This window comes from Myotis yumanensis, unplaced genomic scaffold (genome assembly GCF_028538775.1).
Source record: "Myotis yumanensis isolate MYYU_CA2020_CCGP unplaced genomic scaffold, mMyoYum1.0.hap1 SCAF_16, whole genome shotgun sequence".
NCBI classification, from domain to species: Eukaryota; Metazoa; Chordata; class Mammalia; order Chiroptera; family Vespertilionidae; genus Myotis; species Myotis yumanensis.
Genome location: NW_027223767.1, coordinates 23,052,342 through 23,073,257, shown reverse-complemented (window position 1 = coordinate 23,073,257; position 20,916 = coordinate 23,052,342). Strand labels below are relative to the sequence as shown.

The 20,916-nt window shown below is 47.3% G+C and overlaps 1 protein-coding gene across 1 annotated transcript; it reads left to right on the top strand.

Annotated features, from left to right (window-relative positions):
- The first annotated feature begins 7,936 nt into the window (after positions 1–7,936).
- LOC138994163 (C-C motif chemokine 8-like) lies at positions 7,937–9,910 on the top strand. The gene is made up of 3 exons (XM_070393865.1): positions 7,937–8,115; positions 8,904–9,021; positions 9,417–9,910. Exons 1-3 carry the CDS (start codon positions 7,950–7,952, stop codon positions 9,520–9,522), a joined length of 390 nt encoding a protein of 129 aa, XP_070249966.1. The 5' UTR covers positions 7,937–7,949; the 3' UTR covers positions 9,523–9,910.
- The last annotated feature ends 11,006 nt before the right edge of the window (positions 9,911–20,916 follow it).

The window sequence follows — 20,916 nt, the reverse complement described above, 5'->3', positions numbered from 1 at the left end:
TCTCCCTCCCGGTCCCGGTCTGTTGCAATAGCCTTTAGTCACGTTATGTGAACTGAGGCCTCAGGAGAAGGCTAGGTGACAATAGACAATAGTCAGAGACATAAGCAGGATCTGTCTTAAAAGATGGAGTGAGATAAGAGGAGATGTTTCTACAGAGTTAGTTCAGGATGGACCGGAGCGTGGACCAGAAGCAGAAATCTCCTCTGTCTGGAATTTGGTCCAGGAATGGGAGAAAAGTATAGATATTTTAGAATGCAAGCTTGGAGTCATACTTTAGAGGATCTTGAATGTGAGGATGGACAGTGTGAGTTCAATTCTGAAGGAGACAGACACTGAAGGTTTCCCTGGGGACCTGAGGCACAGCCTGGGATGAGTCACTGGATGCTCTCTGAGGTTCCTATGTGCTCTCACACTTGGTGTCTGCCCCTCTTCCCGTCCCCGCCCCTCGGCCCCCATGTCTTGAACTTGCATGGTAGTCTTTGTCATGACCCATTTAACTCTCCCATGGTCCACTGCTCATCTCTAGTCCTGCCTCACCATGGAATGGCTATGTGACCTGCTAGAAAGCACTTCACCTCTTTCTTTTAATGTCCCCTTCCATTGTTGCCATGATTTGTGATGTCTGAATACGTCTGGGGTGAAGCTGTAAAATGTAGCCAGGACTTAAGATTCCCAGGATAGCCCTAGCTGGTTTAGCTCTGTGAATAGAGCGCTGGCCTGCGGACCGAAAGGTCTTGGGTTCAATTCTGGTCAAGGGCATGTACCTCAGTTGCAGGCTCCTCCCCAGCCTGGGCCTTGGTCAGGACGTTTGCAGAAGGCAACCAATCGATGTGTTTCTCTCACATTGATATTTCTCTCTGTCTTCCCCTCTCTCTTCCACTCTCTCTGAAAAATCAATGGAAAAATAACCTCTGGCAAGGATTTTAAAAAAAATATTCCCAGGATATTCTTCCGCCTGACCCTGATATTCCTTAGGAATCGCTTAAGAAGATGGAGATCAGCTTCCATTGCAGGACACTCATTTCTTCCCCAATGCTGACTTACCCCTGTTCCCTACTAACTTATAGTGTAGACCACGGCCTCACCACTCACTGGCTCCTAAGTTACAAGCATTTAGTTGCGTGTGCTTTAGCTAACTGCTAATGAGGACGTCCCCCAGGGGAAAGGGAAGAAGGCAGGATGACCACCTCCCTGGGGGTTGGACAGAGCAGTTGCAGAACTTGAGCAGTCTCAAGTTTCGTTTTAGCTTGTCACACTGCGATTTCCCCAAACCAAAGGAGGAAAATTGCAAAATCAAAGGGACTCACAGTCTTTGAACTCCCTGCAGAACTTGCCCATGGTGCCTCTCGACATCTATCATACCTGGGACCTGTGTCCCTTCCTTCTGGGGCCCAGAGCACCCTGTGCCTTTGGTTCATGTGAGAATTCGGGGGCCTCATTCTCCCCTGTATCCAGGAGACTCTTTTCATTTCCTCATCTAGAGTAGAGGCCTTTCTGGAAGTCCACCTCTGCCACAGGTCTTCATCTGGAAGCATGAAGACAGCTAAGTGGACATCGGTCCAATAGTCCACACTCCTCTGTCCAAGAGTCCACACTCTGTCCAATTGTCCACACTCTGGGTCCTTGCCTCGCAGCCTCTAGGCCCCTCATTACAGGCCCCTCATTATCAATATCCATAAAAACTAAATTATTAAATATTTTTCCTATGCTCACTGGTAATGCCCTCTTCCTGCACTGACTTGTTTAATTCACCCTCATCTTACTGACAGGGAAACTGAGTTACAGTGAGCTGATAAGCATCCAAATCTGGTAGTCCTGCTGCAGAGCTCATGACCTTAACATCATCCTGCCTCCAAGAGACAAGAAGGAGAGAATTCATCCCCGCCAGTTCCTAATGCCCTCAGTGTTTCAAGAAGATAAAAGAAAGAAGATAATCATGGGAGAATAAAAGAGAGGGGAGGATAGGGATCTCCTCGCCCAGAAATGGCCACCATGTCACAAAGCTGGGTCATCCCTGACCCGGTGCTGCTGGAGCACATCAGGAAAGAACCACACCACAGCTTCTCATAGCCCCAGATAAGGCCTCACCATCTCTCCAGCAAGCCTCTTGGGTGGACACTCACATTGAAACCTGTGTGTCACCCTGGCCTTATGCATCCTCGCATTTATAGGAGCAGCAGAGGGACCTCTCTGGTTAGGTCCCAGAGCTACTCAGCAGGCAAGTCGGGAGTATGCCTGCTTGACATGAATCCCTTCATTGCCTAACCCACCTGTCATCCTCAGAATAGACTTTCACAGTTCTTTCTATTTTTGCTTCCAGATGCACTTTTTTTAAAATATATTTTATTGATTTTTTACAGAGAGGAAGGGAGAGGGATAGAGAGTTAGAAACATCGATCAGCTGCCTCCTGCACATCTCCTACTGGGGATGTGCCTGCAACCCAGGTACATGCCCTTGACCGGAATCGAACCCGGGACCTTTCAGTCCGCAGGCCGACGCTCTATCCACTGAGCCAAACCAGTTTCAGCCAGATGCACTTTTTCTATCAAGCCATGTTACTGGAGAATCAAAACATCCTGGGGTTATTCAGTGGGCCTTGCGTGTGAGCTGGGGAGTCCATACAGACCTAATTCTGAAATCACGCTGGATTGTGTGTATCAGTTCTCTATGACGCAATCGATGGGACAGCCCCTTAAGCTGAAAAAAGCTCTCTTCCTGGAAATTCCCTCCTCCTGCAGAGGAAATCCTGAGGGTGGAATGTGTTTCGAGTTCCTTAACTTTTGTATTGTTAAGAGATGACTGTGTTTTCAACAAATGGAATAGAAAAGAAGTAGGAGTTTTAATGAGGCTCATAAATAAATAAGAAAAATAATTTCTAGGCTAGAGAGATTATCAGATAATCCACAAGATAAAAAGATTAAAACTGCAATGTTTTATTATGAAAATACCAACCGGTAAATAAGAATTTACACAAACTGATGCTGAAATGTTTTGTTCCTACTTACTTTTTTTTTCCTTTCTTTTTTTTTTTTAAAATATATTTTTCTTGATTTCAGAGAGGGAGGGAGAGGGAGAGATAGAAACATCAATGATGAGAGAGAATCATTAATTGGCTGCCTCCTGCACACCCCCTACTGGGGATCGAGCCTGCAACCCAGGCATGTGCCCTTGACTGGAGTCAAACCCGGGACCCTTCAGTCCCCAGGCTGATGCTCTATCTGCTGAGCTAAACTGCCTAGGGCTGTTTCTACTTACTTTTTAACTTGTAATACTTTCCTTCAATAAAGTTAAGTCAATTTTATGTGTGTTTCCATTCCACATAGCCACCACCCTGATCAACATCTGTGGAACTTTTCCAAACCCCAGCAATGTCCCTCCTGCCTCCTGCCTCCTGCCAGTCAATCGCCCCTAAAGGGAATCTCTCACCTGAATTCTATCACGATATGTTAGTTTTGCCTGTTACAGGATCATATTTTTTTAACAAAGCATCGAACATTTCTTAAAAATAATGTGCTCATTTTCTACTACTGTCGGAATAAAGTACCACAAAATTAGTGGCTTAAAGCCTTAAGCAACATAAATTAATTCCTTTTTCTGTCTCATCTCTCTTGTGATTAGAGTGGGCCCACCTGGATAACTCAGAATAACTGTACTCTGTTCTCAAGGTCTTACCTCGAGTCACGTCTGCAAAGATCCTTTTGCCATGTGAGGTAACAATCAGAGATTCCAGGGATTAGGGAGTGAACATTCGGGGGTTGCCCATGATCCTGCTTAACATAAATAATCAATGTTGTCCAAGGTGAACTTCCTAGAAAGCAATATGGTGATAGGTATTAAAGTACAACATTTCATACATTGCGATGTATGAATTCTACAGCTGCAGAAATAAAGCTATACGTCAGGATTTTTAAACTGGCTTTTTCATCATAATGTTAATTTAAATTATTTTTAAAGTGAAAGCATAAGTAATATACATGCCCGCTATAGTGCAATGCTTTAATTCATGCTACCCAGCCAGCCAGGAACCCAGGATCACAGTAAATGCTCTAACGGAGAAGGTCTGGAGACGTCTATCCACATCCCAGTGAAACCACCCCCCTCCCAAAGCCCCAGGAGCAACAGAACAGCTCACTCCATCAAGACAAAGTCCTAGGTCCCAGAATACCATGGACTTGCCCTCACATTAAGTTGAAGAACCCTGTCTACCCTCTTCCTCAAAGACCCTTATCCCCAAACACCATTCCGGAGTGTTTCCTAACATTCCAGCTGAGTCCATAGAGTTATAAAGGACAAGAACAGACATTACTAGATCGTTCACTGAGTCTCAGGAGGGCTTCTGTGCCCAGAAAATGTTAGGGGTGAGTGGGGAATGATGGTGCAAGGGCTTGATGGGTGAGCTACAGGTTCCCAAGCCCACGTACAATCTGTCTGTGCTCCTCTTATGAAGACAGATCAAGGAATCCTCCTTGAAATATTTTACATTTCAGCTGGAACCACACTCGGTTATTCCTGAAACATGAACTTATAGACACAAAACATTGCAGATTCTGGGGCCTTCATTAGAATGAAGACCTTGTCCATACCAAGGACCCAAGAAGGAGGCCCGATACCTAATCAGGCATTCTGGTTTTAAATCTGTTCTTAATTGTTAAAGTGACTCTGGGCAAATCATTGTCCCACCCTGTGCCTCAGTTTACATATCTGTAAATGAGACATTTGAACTAGGCAAATGGCTCCCAAATTGGCCGTGGTTAAAAATCACCTGGACCACTTCAGAAATTTGAGGCATCATCTTCAGAAGTTCTGAGTCACTCTGTGGTTTAAGGCATATTTTATTAATAATTTCCCAGGGCACCCTAATATTACAGGCAAATCTGGGGACCCAAGCATTGGACAGTCTCTGGGGTTTCTGTGCACCTCCCTGTAGTCTTCTGCCTGGTTCTTATCTTCTAACTTGGAATTGCATATGGCTTGGCTCTGCCATCCCCACTCACTGGTCCTGTCTTGTCACCGAGTAGCTGGAGTATGAATTCTAGGCACAACTTCACCCTATGCTGTCTGCTGGTGTGCAACCTATGACAAATCATTTTGCCTCTATAATTCTTTCCCTCGTTTGTAAAGGGAAACATGTAAATAAATTAATTGCAAATGTCTCTTACAACATATTCTATTAGTTCCTGGCTATTGAGGACACTTGGGACAGAGTTGTAAACAAAAAATCTAATAACCTGATTTCCAGTACTATTTCAACACATTCTTTGAGAACCTTGTAAGGATCCAGATGTGTTTCCCCAGTGGGTACCATTCCTGCCTTCTGTTCACAGACAGCTGTCTGACCTTGAGTTCCCCTTCCCAGCCACTGAACCATAGGTGAGTTGTCCAACCGACTTTAGAAGATGCTCAGTGGGAAGACGCCAAGGAGAAGAGACAGAGGCTCGAGAGGCACGGGGACCACTTCCTTAAACAGCACAGCCAGGCTTCTGGGCAGACCAGCTGCTGAATCAGCATAGCGTAAAGTTTCATTTTAATTTTTTATTGTGGGATTTCTCGAACTCAGTTTAAAAAAAAAAAAAAGAGAGAGAGAGAGGGAGGGAGGGAGGGAAATTGCATAATCAAAGAGACTTGCCAACGGAGACCTCTGAGCTCCCAGTGGAACTAAGACCCCTGGGTGGGTCAACACTGGGATCTGACCCAGGTCCCTCTGAGGCCCCACAACATTCCACTATTGTGGTTCATGCCAGGATCCCAGGACCTCTATTCCCTTTTGTTTCTGGGACACCCTTTTCCCTTCTTCATGTACCACCCAGACATTCCCAGAGGTCTATTTTTGCCACATACCTTCACTTGGAAGCAATTTTAAGGAGAACTTTTACAAAACACCAAGAATCACATGCTGGGTCTCTTCCTAGCAATGTTCTAGACAGTACAGTCACATTATTTGACTATTGATTAACAGCTAGCTTATTGATCACCTACCACATGTACTTTGCAAAGCAAGTTATTGGTGTCAGATAATTTAATATTTGCAATAAACTCCATTTTCACATTTGAAAAGTAAAGAATAGGTAAGGAATTTGCAGTATAAAAAAGTGAAATAACTTGTGCCTTCTCCGACACAGATATTAATTCGTGTTTCTAGTAACCAAATTCAGACTTTCAATTTGTTCTGACTCTCCCAGGGCTGAGAGCTAAGAACCATTACCTGCCATTCTTGACATCCTAGCTTCTCAGGTCTCTGATTAGATCCTTTGAAAACAATCATAGATGACTTAAATTGTAGAAGAGCTTAAATATGATTTAATCCAGAAATAGCAACTATGTTACATAGTAGTACCACCTTCTCTTACTGTACCCATGGCAGACATCACTAATCAATCACAGTATTTTATATTCACCATCAATTTGTGAAGCTAATACATGACTGAAAACTATTTGTCATCCCTGAACTTGTGAAAACCCCTAATTTTATAGATGAGGACAATCTCTGAGTCAAGATTTTCCCACTGTCACATTGGACAAGTCATTGGCTAGTTTTTGGCTAAATCAAGACTAGGTTCAAGTTACTTGACATTTAATTCCCTTTACTTTGACTAACCCTTATTGGTCCCTAATGACTATGATTTCCCTATTTCTGTCACCTGCTCATACAGAAGGCCATCTGATATAAGAAACTGAATGTTTTAATCACCAGGAAAAAAAATAGAGCAGTTAACATACACATGTAAAAACAAATGAAATATGAGCAAAATAAAGCTGTGTTTTTTCTTTTTATTTACTTTATATTGAAATATAACATATGCAGTATAGAAATTTCAAGTGCACAACTTCACAAATTTCACATATGTAGACAGCTATTTAAGCACCACTCCCTTGATTAAGATATAAAACATTCCTGCCTCTCAAAAGCTCCCTTATGATGTCAATATCACAAAGGAAACCACTATCCCACATATTTCTTAAATATATTTGTATTGATTTCAGAGGGGAAGGGAGAGGGTTAGAGATAGAAACATCAATGATGAGAGAGAATCATTGATCGGCTGCCTCCAGCACGCCCCACACTGGGGATCAAGCCTGCAACCTGGGCATGTGCCCTGACTGGGAATCGAACCGTGACCTCCTGGTTCACAGGTCGGTGCTCAACCACTGCACCACGCTGGCCAGGCCACACATTTTGGCTTATTACTTTTTAAACTATGGAATTGAATGGAGACATTTCATCAACTTTCTAATTGACATCTGTAGACCACTTCACCCAACAAAAATGAATGAAGGGATCTGGGAGGCCTTCCTCAAGCAGACTTGTTCCACCGGAACCTGCATAAAATATTGGGCTTTTTCATATGACTTTACTTGAAAAGAAACCTTAGTGTCTAAATAAAATATTTGGAAACCACCAGCCTAGAAGGACAGCATGTGCTGCCCAGTTCTTGGGCTCCACAACCTACATTTCTAGGTCATTAAGACTTGAAAATTCCCGATTCCACCATTCTGCCAAGTTCTATCGAGCGACCTGTGTGGCTTTCAGAGGAGCCTGACTAATTTAGGATGCAAGCACCTGAGTCTGATAGAGAACCCAGGCAAAGCCTAGGGCCCCCTCCCAGGCCTTCTTGGCCCTGGGGAGGGTCAAACCCTTGATTCTCTTCACTCCACTGTGACCTGGGCTTCCCTTCTTCCTTTCTAACAGATCCCTTTCCATTTCAAAGAAATTGCAACCCTTCCTGATCTAATGAGATCACTGCCTACACTCTGCTGGGCACAGCCACATACCCCGCCACCTCTGCTCCACACAGTCTAAGCAAACAATGGAAACTCCACAGCTTCCTTCTCTGTGTCTGGAAATTGCCCCCAGGTCCTGGTGCCTACTCAGCACATTCAGGGTCTTACTTCATCCTTCCTGGATCATGACGCTGGCCATGCTCTCTGCCTCCTATAAAAGGCAGACCGAATGGCCAGAGCAGCCAGAGGAGCAGAGAGGTCGAGGCCAATCCTGAAACCTGCACCTCTCAGGCCGAAGCTCACATTCACACCCTCCACCATGAAGGTCTCCGCCACCCTGGTGTGCCTGCTGCTCACAGCAGCCGCCTTCAGCACCCAGGTGCTCGCCAACCCAGGTAAGGCCCTTCTCTGCCTAGGGCTTAAGGTTTTCATGCCTGCAGGTACGAACCTCTCAGCATGAGTCATCCCAGGCTTGTCGAAAAGCCTGAGAAGGAGAAAGTGAAGCCAAGAGGGGAAATGAGAAGAGCAGTCATGTCCCAGCTGGTCAGAGGCAGAGCCAGAATTTGGTGCCCGGTCCCTCTGACCTTTCCCGAGACCGGCTTTGGGACACTAAATGCAGCCACGACATCAGTGACTCTCTCACTGTTTGGGGATGTGGCACCGAAAAAAAGGACCATTTCTCGTTGTGGCTGTGAAGGGCATTTCGGGAAGTAGTGGAGAGGAAGGAACGCCTGTGGGAGGTCTCACGTTTTTATTGTGGGCAGTGGAGTTTCCAGAACAGTGGCTGCATCAAGCATCGAAGGCATCTCAGCATGTGACATGGGTCGGCTCTCAAGCTAACGGGACAAAAAGCTTGGATGCAAAGTCTTAGAACGTATCTTTCCAGCGTCAGAAATTTTGGATCAGTGGCCCCTTATAATAACACCACAGGATTCGCCTTGTTACTCAAGATTTTCCCCTTCCCCGTCATTAGCGAGGGGCCCCATAGTTCACTAGAGGAAACTGACTCACAGGTAGCATTTTATCTGAGGGATCTGGGCGAAGGCACTGAACTTGGGAGTGGTGGGTCCTCGTTGGGTCTCCTGTGTTTGCTTTGTCTTCCCCTACCTTCCCCTCCTTCCCTTCCAGATGCATGATCACGACACATCCTCACTGTTCTCATGCTTCACAAAATGTTTTCCAGAGTCCGTTTCCATCCCCATGACCTGCTGCCATAGTGTGGTCGATAAGCAGATCCGCGTCCAGAGGCTGAAGAGCTACACAAAAGTCACCAACACCCAGTGTCCCCAGAAAGCTGTGATGTGAGTGAACCACGTCCTGACACCCTGAGTCGAAAGCTCTGAGGTCAGGACTCATGTCCACATGAGCCAGAGAAATGCACCATCTAATCAAATGGGCCTTCTACCCTAGAGAGAAACTGAGCCCACGAGAAGGGGCCTCCCCTCCCCCCCAGGCTCCCCTTCTAGGAGCTTGGTCAGATCACCCACGTTTCTTCAGCCAGGAGCCTGCAGGGCTTCCCCAGGAACAGCAAGAGCAAGCTTCCTTTTCAGGCCTCTTCCTCCTGACCTCCCATCCTTCCATCCTCCCCGCTCCTCTGTCCCAATCCAGGCCCCTCACCAAGGGAGCAAGGCTGGGAGCCAATGGGTCACACTCCTGGGCAAAATCCTCAAGGTGCTCCATCTAATTGTGCCCACAGCTTCAAGACCAAAAAGGACAAGGAGATCTGCGCTGACCCCAAGGAGAAGTGGGTCCAGGATACCATGCGCCTACTGGACAGCAGGGCCCAAGCGCTGAAGCCTTAACACGTCACACCTGGATGGAGAGACCGTCAGAGCCTGAGGAAACCCTTATTTATTTCCCCTCAACCTCCCCCGGGTGCAGATGGCATTATTTTATTACCATGTACATAATGTAAAGCAAAGCATTTCTTAGATAATATTTAATTAAGTATAAGCTATTGATGGTTTGACTTTATCTGCCGTAAATCCTAATGAATGAAAAATGCCAAATCCGGCGACCTTTTCCTTTCCTGTGAGCCCAGCTAAGTTCACGGCCAGGTGTGATCATTCTCCCTCTCACGTGCCTTCAGTGTTGGGAATCCTCCCGTGGGTCGTCGGAGTGAAACACTTCTGGGCTTTTGTAAATGTAAGCTATGTGATGTTGTTGATGAAATTAATGTTATTAGGTAACTATGGAATTTTCAAATAAAATATATATATAATGTTAAACTACTTGGTCTTATTTTTTACGGGATAACATTTAGCTGGGAGGGAGAAAATGGCAGCAACGGGTGGCAATTTGGGGTACAGGGGCCAGCCTCTAAGACAGTGGTTCTCAACCTGTGGGTCGAGACCCCTTTGGCAGTTGAATGACCCTTTCACAGGGGTCACCTAAGACCATCCTGCATATCAGATATTTACATTACAATTCATAACAGTAGCAACATTACAGTTATGAAGTAACAACGAAAATAATTTTGTGGTTAGGTCACAACATGAGGAACTGTATTTAAAGGGCCAGAAGGTTGAGAACCACGGCTCTAAGAAGTCTTTTGGACTCAACTGAGGGTCAGGAAGTACCTAGCAGGGCCAGATCAAGCTGTTTCAGCCCTCTGGCTCTCGCCTGTAACATGACATGCCCTTATCCCATAGGTCTTACTTCCCATCTTTTCTCGCCACACCTAACTTCACCAGCCTCTCTTTCCCTCTCTCTCTCTCTCTCTCTCTCTCTCTCTCTCTCTCTCTCTCCTCTCTTTGTTGCTGTTGTTAATCCTCACCCGGGGATATTTTCCCATTGATTTTTAGGGAGAGTGGAAGAGACAGGGAAAGACATCGATTAGTTGTCTCCTGCATAAGTCCTGACCAGGGCCCGGGCCAGGGAGGAGCCTGCAACCGAGGTACATGTCCTTGACCGAATCGAACCAGGGACCCTTTGGTCTGCAGGCCAATGCTCTCTCCACTGAGCCAAACCAGCCAGTCTCTCTCTCTTGATCTCTTGCAGCAGTCTTCAAACGTTTCTGTGTAATCCCAAGTTTTCACCATCTAATGAATTCTCTCCAACCCAGGGTAATATCCCAGAAGTGAACCCTAATCTATGAGGGAAGTAGATGTTTATTACCCAGAGGAGCACTTAAAGCTTTCCATTGAAGGTGGGGGGGGGGGTCTTCAACAGGCCTGGTCTTGAGGGGCAGCATGCGGTGGGAAACAAAAAGGGATCTTCAGAGCTGGTACAGGAGAGGGAGGAGGGGAGCGAACGAGAAGAGGGAAATCCATCAAGCTGAGCTATGGAAAGACAGAGGACTTGGGAGTTTTACAAATAAAGGTTGGAGCCAGATCTCAAGGACTCTTGAATTTCAAGTAGGAAGTCAAGGAGTTACCAGGAAACACAAAGGGTTTTGAAATGGGAGAGAAGGACAGTGTCACATTCGGAGGCATGCGCCAGGAAGAATAGCCTGGTATCTGAGTGCAGGAGAGAGTGCAAGGGGAAGGCCGGAGAGCAGGCCACTGCAGTGGTGCCGAGGAGATGGGAGTCTGAGAAAGGACGGTCCTGGGATGAGGTTAGGAAGGATGGGCCAGAGTGATGTGCTAAATGTTGTAGAAGAAGGAGAATAATGGGCCCAGGACATAGACCCTTCTCTTATAATCTTGAAAAGCAACTATGTATTTAGAGGGTTGGCACCCCTGAGATCTCCATCACTGTACCCAATACCAAGAACTTGCAAGCCTCCATTTGAGGGCATGGGATCACCTTTCCTTAAAAGACACTTAAGAGCAAAATTCTCTGTACTTCATGAGCATAGCTGGCTCCTTCTCCAGACAGGAGGCCCCCCATGCTGAGGCACAAAGACCAGATCCCTCAGGAAGAGAGGGAGGATTGTCGTCCTGCTGCTCCAGCTCAGGGCCCATCACTGTCATCGTGTGGAGGTGCCACAGGGCTGGTCCCCCTGGAAGCAGAGAGACCTAGCTTCTGATCCCACGGCTGACCCCTGCTCTCCGTGTCACTTAGGGCAAGTCAGCTTCTCTCTCCGGTCTTAAGACACCCCATTCAAAAGTGGAACTAGCACTGGGTCCCAGGCAGGAAATGAGGGGATGGGGCAGATGACCTCACCAGCGCCCTCTAGCTCCAGGAGCCACACATTTTGGAAGCTTGGCATTGTCTGTTGGCCAGGGTCAAGTGGGGAAGCAAAGTGCCTAGATTGCAAACCAGCAAGCCAGGTGGGAGCCCTCCCTATTGGCAAACACCTGTTAGTCAGATATATCACCTGTCTGGAGATAAGCTTTCCAGTCAAGCCCAAGGTAAGCACCTCCAAACTCCAGGAGGAATAAAGCAGCTACATGGCAGCCAGGTAAGAGGTGTGCTTCCCTGACACAAAGGGTCCATCTCATCCCAACCTCTTTCTTCCACGGTCTCTAGCCAAGCTGGCTACGGAGATCTGGGCCCAGGGGTGCATGAAGTACCTGGACCCCAAACCCCAAAGGCCAGAGGCATGAAGACACACCCTGGACGCACCCCCAGGTCACTGTGGAAGACAACCCACTTGTTTGCCCTGAGCATTGCCCAGCCGGCTGCGCTCTGGGATTGTGCCGTTATATTTCAAATCACAATGAACTCAATGACATTCAACAGAATGTTCCAAGGGATACGTCCTCTTACGTTATTGATGTTTTATGTGCCTAACCTGAATATTTGTGTTTTGAAAATCCACGTCCTTACATAAAGTGGTTCGTATCTGTACGCTGCAATTCCTTCCCTTGCCAACAGGGGGCAAAGAACTGGGGAGGGTACTTGAGCTGACTGGCATCTTCTTGGGCTCCCTTCTGATGTCACCCTCTGCTGAGGCTGACAGGGAGCTGCAGGCTGTCACCACTTCACTCCCTCAGTACGTACTCGGTGTCTCCTCACTGCTTGCTTTCTGCCCCCAGGCTCCTCCTTGGGTGCCATCTCAGGTCAGGAGTTGGCTCAGCCTGCACCTCCACCGGAGGCTCAGAGTGTGGGAAGGAGCACTCGGTCACAGTAATGCTTCTAGAAGAATCGCAAGGGAAATGCAATCGGCTACACCATGAAAAACAGCCATCCACCCACCAAGATGATTAAAATGGGAAGATTGATAGAACCCAGTGTTGATGGGAATGTAAAACAAACGGAGCATTGCTGGTGAGAAGTTTAGAAAACACTTTAGCCGTTTCTGTTGAAATTAAACATAGGCATATTCTATGACTCAGAAGTTCCACTTGTAAGTAAATATTTGAGATAACTGAACCCATACAGACACAAAAGGGAATGAGCAAGAATGTTTATAAATCTGTTCATAATAGCCCCAAACTGGAAGTATTCCCAATGTCTATCAACGGGAGAGTAGATACAAATGTAGTGTGTTTATACAGTGGAATGTTACTTAGCAATGAAAAGAACAAAGCATTGATATATTTTTTTTAAAAAAAAACATTAAGCATAAGACTTCAGACCCCAAAAAATGCATTCTACATAATTCCATTTATATGAATTTCAAGAATAGGCAACCAATTTTATTTTTTAAACATTTTTTAAAAATATTTTTTATTGATTTCAGAGAGGAAGGGAGAGGGAGAGAGAGATAAAAACATCAAAGATGAGAAAGAATCATTGATCAGCAGCCTCCAGCACGCCCCACACTGGGGATCGAGCCTGCAACCAGGCACGTGCCCTGACCGGGCATTGAACCGTGACCTCCTGGTTCACAGGTCGATGCAGGGCCAGGCAATCGATTTTGACTGAAGTTACCTCTAGGAAATGAAGCATCGACTTGAAAAAGATACAAAAGAACCTTCGGGGATGTTGGAAATATCAGTCTTGATATGAGTGGTGGTTACATGTTATATACATAAATTAAAAAGTAATCAAGCTATGCCTACAAGATTTGTGAATTGTATTACATGTGACATATACAAAAATATTCAAATACATTTGTAAATATGTTTTAATAGCCTGAAACAGTTCATACTATTGACCCAGCAAACCAATTGCCGTGTCTCTAAAAGTTCCATGTTTATCAACAGTGATGCTGATAAATCCATGACAGCATGACTTGGAATCCCAGTGGAATAGACTGAACGCCCAATAGCAAGGTATGGTCTAAATCAGCAGTCACCAACCGGCGGTCTGCAGACCACTGGTGGTCCGTGAGGTCCGACCACTGGTCTAGATAACTTATTCAGCCATTAGGGACTTCAGCTATTGAAGGATATACAAGGATTTTGATAAGGTTTTGACATAACATTAACAAACAAACCTGAGACTAACTCGGAGCTAGTAAAATTCTTGAAATTTTCGCATGGAAAGAATAAAGACCAACAATATTTTCTCTGTGGTTATGTCTTAATGCTGAGTGTGCAAATGGCTGTATAATATTTTTATTCTTTTTAAGAGATGCTTTCCAAGTATTCTAAGTCAGCATATATATTTTTTTTAAAAAAAAAAAACATGTAAAAATGTTCCTACAAGATTGCAGCTGCTACAGAAAAACTTCCCTCCCCCCCCCCTTTTTCTTTCTCTCATAGCTCCAGCATGAGCCGAATACAAGATTGTTCCTATTTAGTCATGGGAAGGGGCAGTTCCAGGCATGCATCCTGGGATTTTCCAGAAAAAAAGAAAGCAGCCAAAGTTAAAAACTGTAGGCACCTGAATGGGCAACAGAACAAATGGTAAGAGGCCACGATCCCAGGGGACAGGGAGATTGCACACTTCGGTTTGCCTGGGACAATCCTGCTTCGCCCTGTCTGGTTTGGAAGATAAATTATATAATAATTCTCCCCCCAAGTCTTCTTAGACCCCTCAATCATCAGTAAGTATTCACGTTTGACTGCATGCCGGTCCAGAGAATGCCCAGAAAGATGACTCCATGGCCTAGCATGGAAGTAGTAGGGCTTGCCTGGCAGGCCATCCATCACCCATTTCAGAGCAAGATTTGGTCCCCTGTGAAAATTCGTAGGAGCTGGGAAGCCTTCGTTATCAAGACACGTTTTATTTTTTTTATTACTCTTTTTTTTTATTGCTAAAGTATTACAAAGGGTATTACATATGTGGCCTCCCCCCCACCCCTGCCCTTGACAATCCCCTGGCCTCCCTTACCCCCCAGTGTCTTATGTCCATTAGTTATGCTCATATGCATGCATACAAGTCCTTCGGTTGATCTCTTACCCCCCTCCCTCCTGCCCCCCAACCCTCCCTGGCCTTCCCACTGCAGTTTGACAATCAGTTTGAGGCAGCTCTGCCTCTGTATCTATTATTGTTCAAAAGTTTGTAATGGATCAAGACACGTTTTAAAGCAGGGCTCAAATGATTCCTGTTTGGGCCCGTTGGAAAGGACAGTGTTGCAGGCAGATGTGCAGGGGAAAGGAAGGTCTTGCAGTGTTTACAGGGTGGTGGCTGGACTTCCCCTTCAGTGTCGCAATGCAATGTTCTCTCCCCTGCAGGCCTGCCTTTCTCTGGAGAGACCCAGTCTCGGGGACAGAGAACTCCAATTAATGCTGACTCCCTCCCCTTTTCATTAGCCACCCCCGCAGTCGGGTATCTGTTCCGTGGAAAGATTGCCCTAGGTCAATATACCTCCGAGCCTCAAACAATAAAAATGAATTGGGCAGGGAGACGCCTAAGCACAGGGGGCCCCCCCGCTCTGCTTCCCGGAGCAATTTTAGTTTTAACCTGACATATAACAGAGCTTTCCAATAAGTTATCCCTTGAGCATAGACTTTAGCAAACAAACCTCTGGAAACCGCCACGTTGGCATAGTGGAGCCAGCCCTATGGCGTGACGACATGAGATGGCAAAGCACTACAATTGCCCAGGACACCGGAGTCAGATGGCTGGACGCTAGGATGCTAAGACTCTACAGCAACACAATGGTTCTGAAATCACGGAATTCTTCGGTCTAGGAGACGTCTGTTGCTCCCTCACTGACGGGTGGGCCAGGGTGAATTTTTAAGTCTCCAGAGAATACCATCCACGTAAGGCCATTATCAGAGAGTCCCAGCATTTCCTTCCCCAAAGCGGAGTCACCCTGGTTACATGGCAGCAGGCTGCTCTGGGCAAGGCTTGGGGGAATGTTCCTGGTATAAACCCACGGGTTTCCAGGCTTAGCAAAAATATTGCGAGGGACCTATTTGTTGCAAAATGACTCATTCCTTACCTGAAATTCAGATTTAACTAGGTGTCCTGTATTCCACCTGGCGACTTGGCATGGCAAGGCCCTTCCTGAAAGGGACCCAGCCCCCCTCCACCCAGGAACTTCAGGGCTAGGAACTGGCTTAGATCTGATCATTGGGCAAGAAGCCATGAATCTCTTCTACATGAAAGCTAGGATTTCCTGCCTCAAGTCAAGCAGTACCTTAGTAAGTAGCCCATCCGTGTCCAGTCTAGGGATCCCCTAATCCCGGCCACAGATTCCGTGGGTCAGAACTTTCTGCCTAGCAGTCCAGCCCGGGGCTTCCTGGGGTGACTGTGGCCACCTTGCACCTCTGTTTAACCAGCATCACGGCCTGGCCTGTGCCCACCCGGCCAAGGTCCAATTCTTCCCCGCAAGATCCAAACCCCGCTCCACTGCAGCAGCCCTTCTCCCAGCGCGGTCCTCATCCAGCAGCAGCAGCTGCACCTGGGACTGGTTAGAAATGGGAATTGTCATGTTTCCCTCCACGTCCTGCGTGGTTCAGGGTTCAGGTCTGGAAGAGGAGCCGCACACAAATGAAAAAGAAAAGACACGAGATAATTTGGGAATATTGGGGGACCAGGTGGGCAAGTCCAACTCAAGGAGAAGGACTGCCACAGTGCTCAGGCCTCACCAAGCTTTTTATAGTGAGAGGTAAACAAGGTAGTGGTTACCATAGTTACACAGTTCTTGTGAGTTTCACTTGTTTTGACCACGGTTACACTTCCTGCACTTCCTCAGCCCATTAGCTTCCCAGATAAGATCTAGGGAGTGTTATAAGGTCAAGCCTAATTATGCTAAGAGGACTGTGCCCTCTAAGCTGGGACTTGTTTGTGACTTTGCCAACAGGTCAGTCTGAGGCTTAACCCTGTATCAGTTTCCCACAGGGAATCACTTCCACTGCACCGAGGCTTTCCAGGCATCATCTGATTTGACTCCCACAACACACAATGAGGCAATAATTAGCTATCAGTTCCTCTTAGACCTAGAAGTTAGTGAGTTAATTTGCTTCAAATTGCATAACTAGGAAGTGGCAGACCCAGGACTTGAACCCATGTCTGTCTAGCCAACTCAAGACTTCAGGCTCCTAAACACACTCTCCTCTGAGATGTTGGGTCCTGACACTGAGGGAAAGGCAGACAGAGTGCTTACAGCTGGGAGGGTTTGAGTGTCCTCACCCACTCCGTTTGGAGGAAAGTTTGGGACGGGCATGGGGGAGTGGATTCTGAGCGGTGAATGACATACAAGGTTCAATGGGCCAAATTCATGGACATGGGCCTACTTGCCCAGAATTCAGAATTGCATGTGTTGGCACCAACCTGGCAGTGATGTGAATGCACAGCGAGGTTGGCTAATTGGAGTGTAGACTTAAACAGAAGCCTGTAGTCAGTGAGGTTGAAATTCTAGAACTTCCCTGGGAGGTTAGGAAGGCGTCTGTCTACACAGCTCAGGGAGGCAGATCTGTTGAAACTAATCTGTTCTGTGCAAAGGGCTCTGCCATCCCCTAACTGCACTCCGGGGAAGGCCAAGGAACACGCCCATTATGGAGGCGCTGTGAGATATTTGGAGGTCGTGAGAAGTGGCCAACACCCTTAAGAGCCCACTGTGTCTGAGAGATGGCCATGCGACAGCTGTCATTCCATGCTCCTCAAACTCCAGTGCACATGAGAACCACCTGGAGGGCTTGTTAACCGTCTGCCTCACTAATACAGGTGATGCTTTAAGTAGTAAGGCTGCCAACAGCTGTCATTTTTGTGCTCCTAAAATATACGAGCAACCCACTCCCAGAACCCCATTTGGAAGGACCCCTCTGGCACTCAAACATATGTCAGTCAGGGTTCCAGAAAGAAACAGATGATGCTTACATTGGAATGATTTGAGGAAGATTTAATAAAAATGCTGTTTCCCAAGAGGTGGGCTGGGTGTGGAGAAACCACAGGGGTGCTAATAACAGGACGATGACCACCCTTAGAGCTGGAGAGAAAAGGGCAGGGCATGGCTCCCCAAAGTTGGAGCAAGCCATGGAGGGGGTCATGGCGAGGGAAATGAAAACCTCAGTTGAGAGCTGGCTGCACCCAGGCTGAGGCACCAGGGAGATAGCAGAGAAATAAGCACCCCACCTTAACTCTTCTCCCTCCCCAATGCCCGAGGGGCTCCCCAGTGTCCGGACCCAACCTGAAGCCAAAGGACCTGCAGTCCCATTCCTGTCATCCACCCGGGTGAGCTTCCCCAGCCACAGAAGAGGGTGGAAAAGAATGGGATGTGTATCTAGAGACTCTAGAGGGACAAGCTTGCAATCTTCTTATTGGTTTTGGGTGTTTTTTTAAATATTTTTTTTGTGCCTGCCAGCACGGCCATGGGTAAACCTGAGAGGGGGCGGTGAAGGATTTAGAAAAGACAGACAAGAGAATAAAGCTGGGGCTCAGAAGGATGCTCCTCTCTAGATGGAGAGACAGTGCCACAGCCTGCAAGCCGAGTCCTTATTTTATAGCCAGATTCCACGAGGCAAAGTAAGGACGTGGTCAAGAAGTTTACAAATGTTCTTGTGGGTTTCCAATCTACTCAATTACATGCACTTGATCAAGCTTTGTTTACTTGCTGCACCTCCTGCAGCCCATATCACTCAGCCACATGGGACCACAGCTTTGGGCCATAAGGACAAGCTTACAACTACAGTGGGGCCTTGACTTACGAGTTTAATTCATTCCGTGATGGAGCTCGTTAAGGAGCTGGTTAACTCAAATTACTCTGTCAACTCAAAGCAAAAAAATCGGCCGAGAGACGGCTCGTATCTCGGAAAAACTTGTTAGTCGGGACACTCGTAAGTCAAGGCCCCACTGTCTAGCCTTACAACTATAGTGCTGGGACTTGCACGTGGCTTTGCCACGAGAGGGTCGTGCCCTCTCATTAGTCCCAGGCTTGAACCTGTCCAAACGCTGTAGCTGCTCTCCACAGTTTTTATTGACTTTGAGAGAGAGAGAAAGGGAGAAGGATAGAGAGAAACATCATCAATTGGCTGCCTCCTGTCCTACATGCGCCCCACCAGGGATGGAGCCGGCAACCTGGGCACGTACCCAGACCAGGAATTGAACCGTGACCTCCTGGTTCATGGGTTAATGCTTAACCACCGAACCACACCGCCCCAGCTCTTGTTGGTTCTTGACAAGTTTTCGCATCAAAGTTGTGTAAGACTCATAAAAGGAATTGAAGAGTGTACACTGTTTTTTATATATTCTCTGGAAGAAATTGTGTAAGATTGAAATGACTGTGCTTGGAGTGGTTTGGAGGAACAAGTTGTTAAAGCCCTTAGGGCCCGCGGGTATGTTGCGGGGAGATTTTCACTTACTGATTACATTTCTTTAATAGTTTTAGAATTCTTTTCAGCTTTTTCTTGCCATCTGATAAGTTATGTTTTGGGGGGAGTTCATCCATTTCTCCTGAATTAAATGTACTGGCATAGGTTCTTATCTTCTTGGTGTCTGCAGGCTCCGTGGTGACGTCCTGCTGTTGGCTATTTATGCCTTTTTTCCTTTCTTTCTTTTTTTTTTTTTTTTTCTTGCTTTGTTTTGTTAATCCTCTCCCAATGATATTTTTCCATTGATTTTTTTAGAGAGAGTGGGAGTGGGGAGAGACAGAGAAAAACATTGATGAGAAAAAGACACATCAATTGATTGCCTCCTGCGCTCACCCTGACCAGCCTACAACCCTTGAATGGAATCCAACCCAGGACTTTTCAGCCCACGGCTGACACTCTACCCACCTAGCCAGACTGGCTAGGGCCCTTTTCCCCTTCTTCGTGGTCAGTCTCAGGAGGGCTTTAGCTTCACTATAGGCTTGTCAGAAAACCAGCTTTGCGTCACATCAGCGCTTCCTATCGCACTAATCTTGGCTCTTTGTGTTTCTGTCTTTTCCTCTCACTGGGCTTGTTTTGCTGGAGTGGAAAGACTCGCAAGAATTGCCGAAACCGGTTTGGCTCAGTGGATAGAGCGTCGGCCTGCGGACTGGGGGGTCCCGGGTTCGATTCCGGTCAAGGGCGTGTACGTTGGTTGCGGGCACACCCCCAGTAGGGGATGTGCAGGAGGCAGCTGGTCGATGTTTCTCTCTCATCGATGTTTCTAACTCTCTATCCCTCTCTCTTCCTCTCTGTAAAAAATCAATAAAATATAAAAAAAAAAAAAAAAAAAAAGAATGGACAGCAGAGGGGAGAGGATCCCTGGCAGGCACAAGCAGTGAGCAAGATTCGGGAGCCAGGAGTGAGCATGGCCAACGGGAACCTCGGGCCAAGGCCTGGCCAGGCTCTTATGGGCGCCAGCGCTGTCCCGGCCCCACCCCCACTGCAGCCCTGCCCCTACCTCCCAGCAAGTTGCACACCCCTCCCACCAGCAGCTCCAGAAACTCAATGGACATCCCTGACCACAAGGGCCTGGACACAGCGGTGATTGTCAAACCCTCGCCGTCTGGGCCCGAGGTGCAGAAGGGCACCCGTCGTGGTGTGAGGAGGCCCTGTCACCAGAACTTGGCTTTGATTTGTGTCAAGTGTGGGACTCCCACAATAAACCCAGCTCGGGAAAGGGCCTCGCAGCTCCGTGAGCGCTGGCAGCCGCCCGGTGGGTCTGTGTGCACAGGCTCGTGTTCTCTGCCAGGCACCACTCACTTCCCATGGGAGGCGATGTCATCCCTGGGGCCACTCAGCGGTCCCCCCAGTGGGCACGTGACAGTGGCACGCGCTGCACGGAGACTGGACGCGTGAGGATGCGTGAAGCCCGCACACCGAGCTCTTCCCCTCGGGAGTGTTTTGCCTTTTGCTCTAAGCAAGGCCATGGGCACCTGGACCATGTCCTGCAGGAAGGAGGGAAGGAAGCTGTGCCCACAGCTTCCCTCTTGCATTTCCTGGGAAACGGTTGGCAGCACAGCCACTGGCTCAGCAGATGTTGACACGACCATGCCCCTGCCCACCCTCTCTGTTTCCTATAAGAGGCAGGAAGAGCAGCTGGAGGAGAAGAGGGGAGGAGAAGAG

Excerpts from the sequence above, each read along its gene's own strand:
- LOC138994163 (XM_070393865.1), top strand. The coding sequence starts at position 7,950 with ATGGCCAGAGCAGCCAGAGGAGCAGAGAGGTCGAGGCCAATCCTGAAA. Across the intron at positions 8,116-8,903 it reads CCAGGTGCTCGCCAACCCAG|AGTCCGTTTCCATCCCCATG; the intron begins GTAAGGCCCTTC and ends AATGTTTTCCAG. Across the intron at positions 9,022-9,416 it reads TGTCCCCAGAAAGCTGTGAT|CTTCAAGACCAAAAAGGACA; the intron begins GTGAGTGAACCA and ends TTGTGCCCACAG.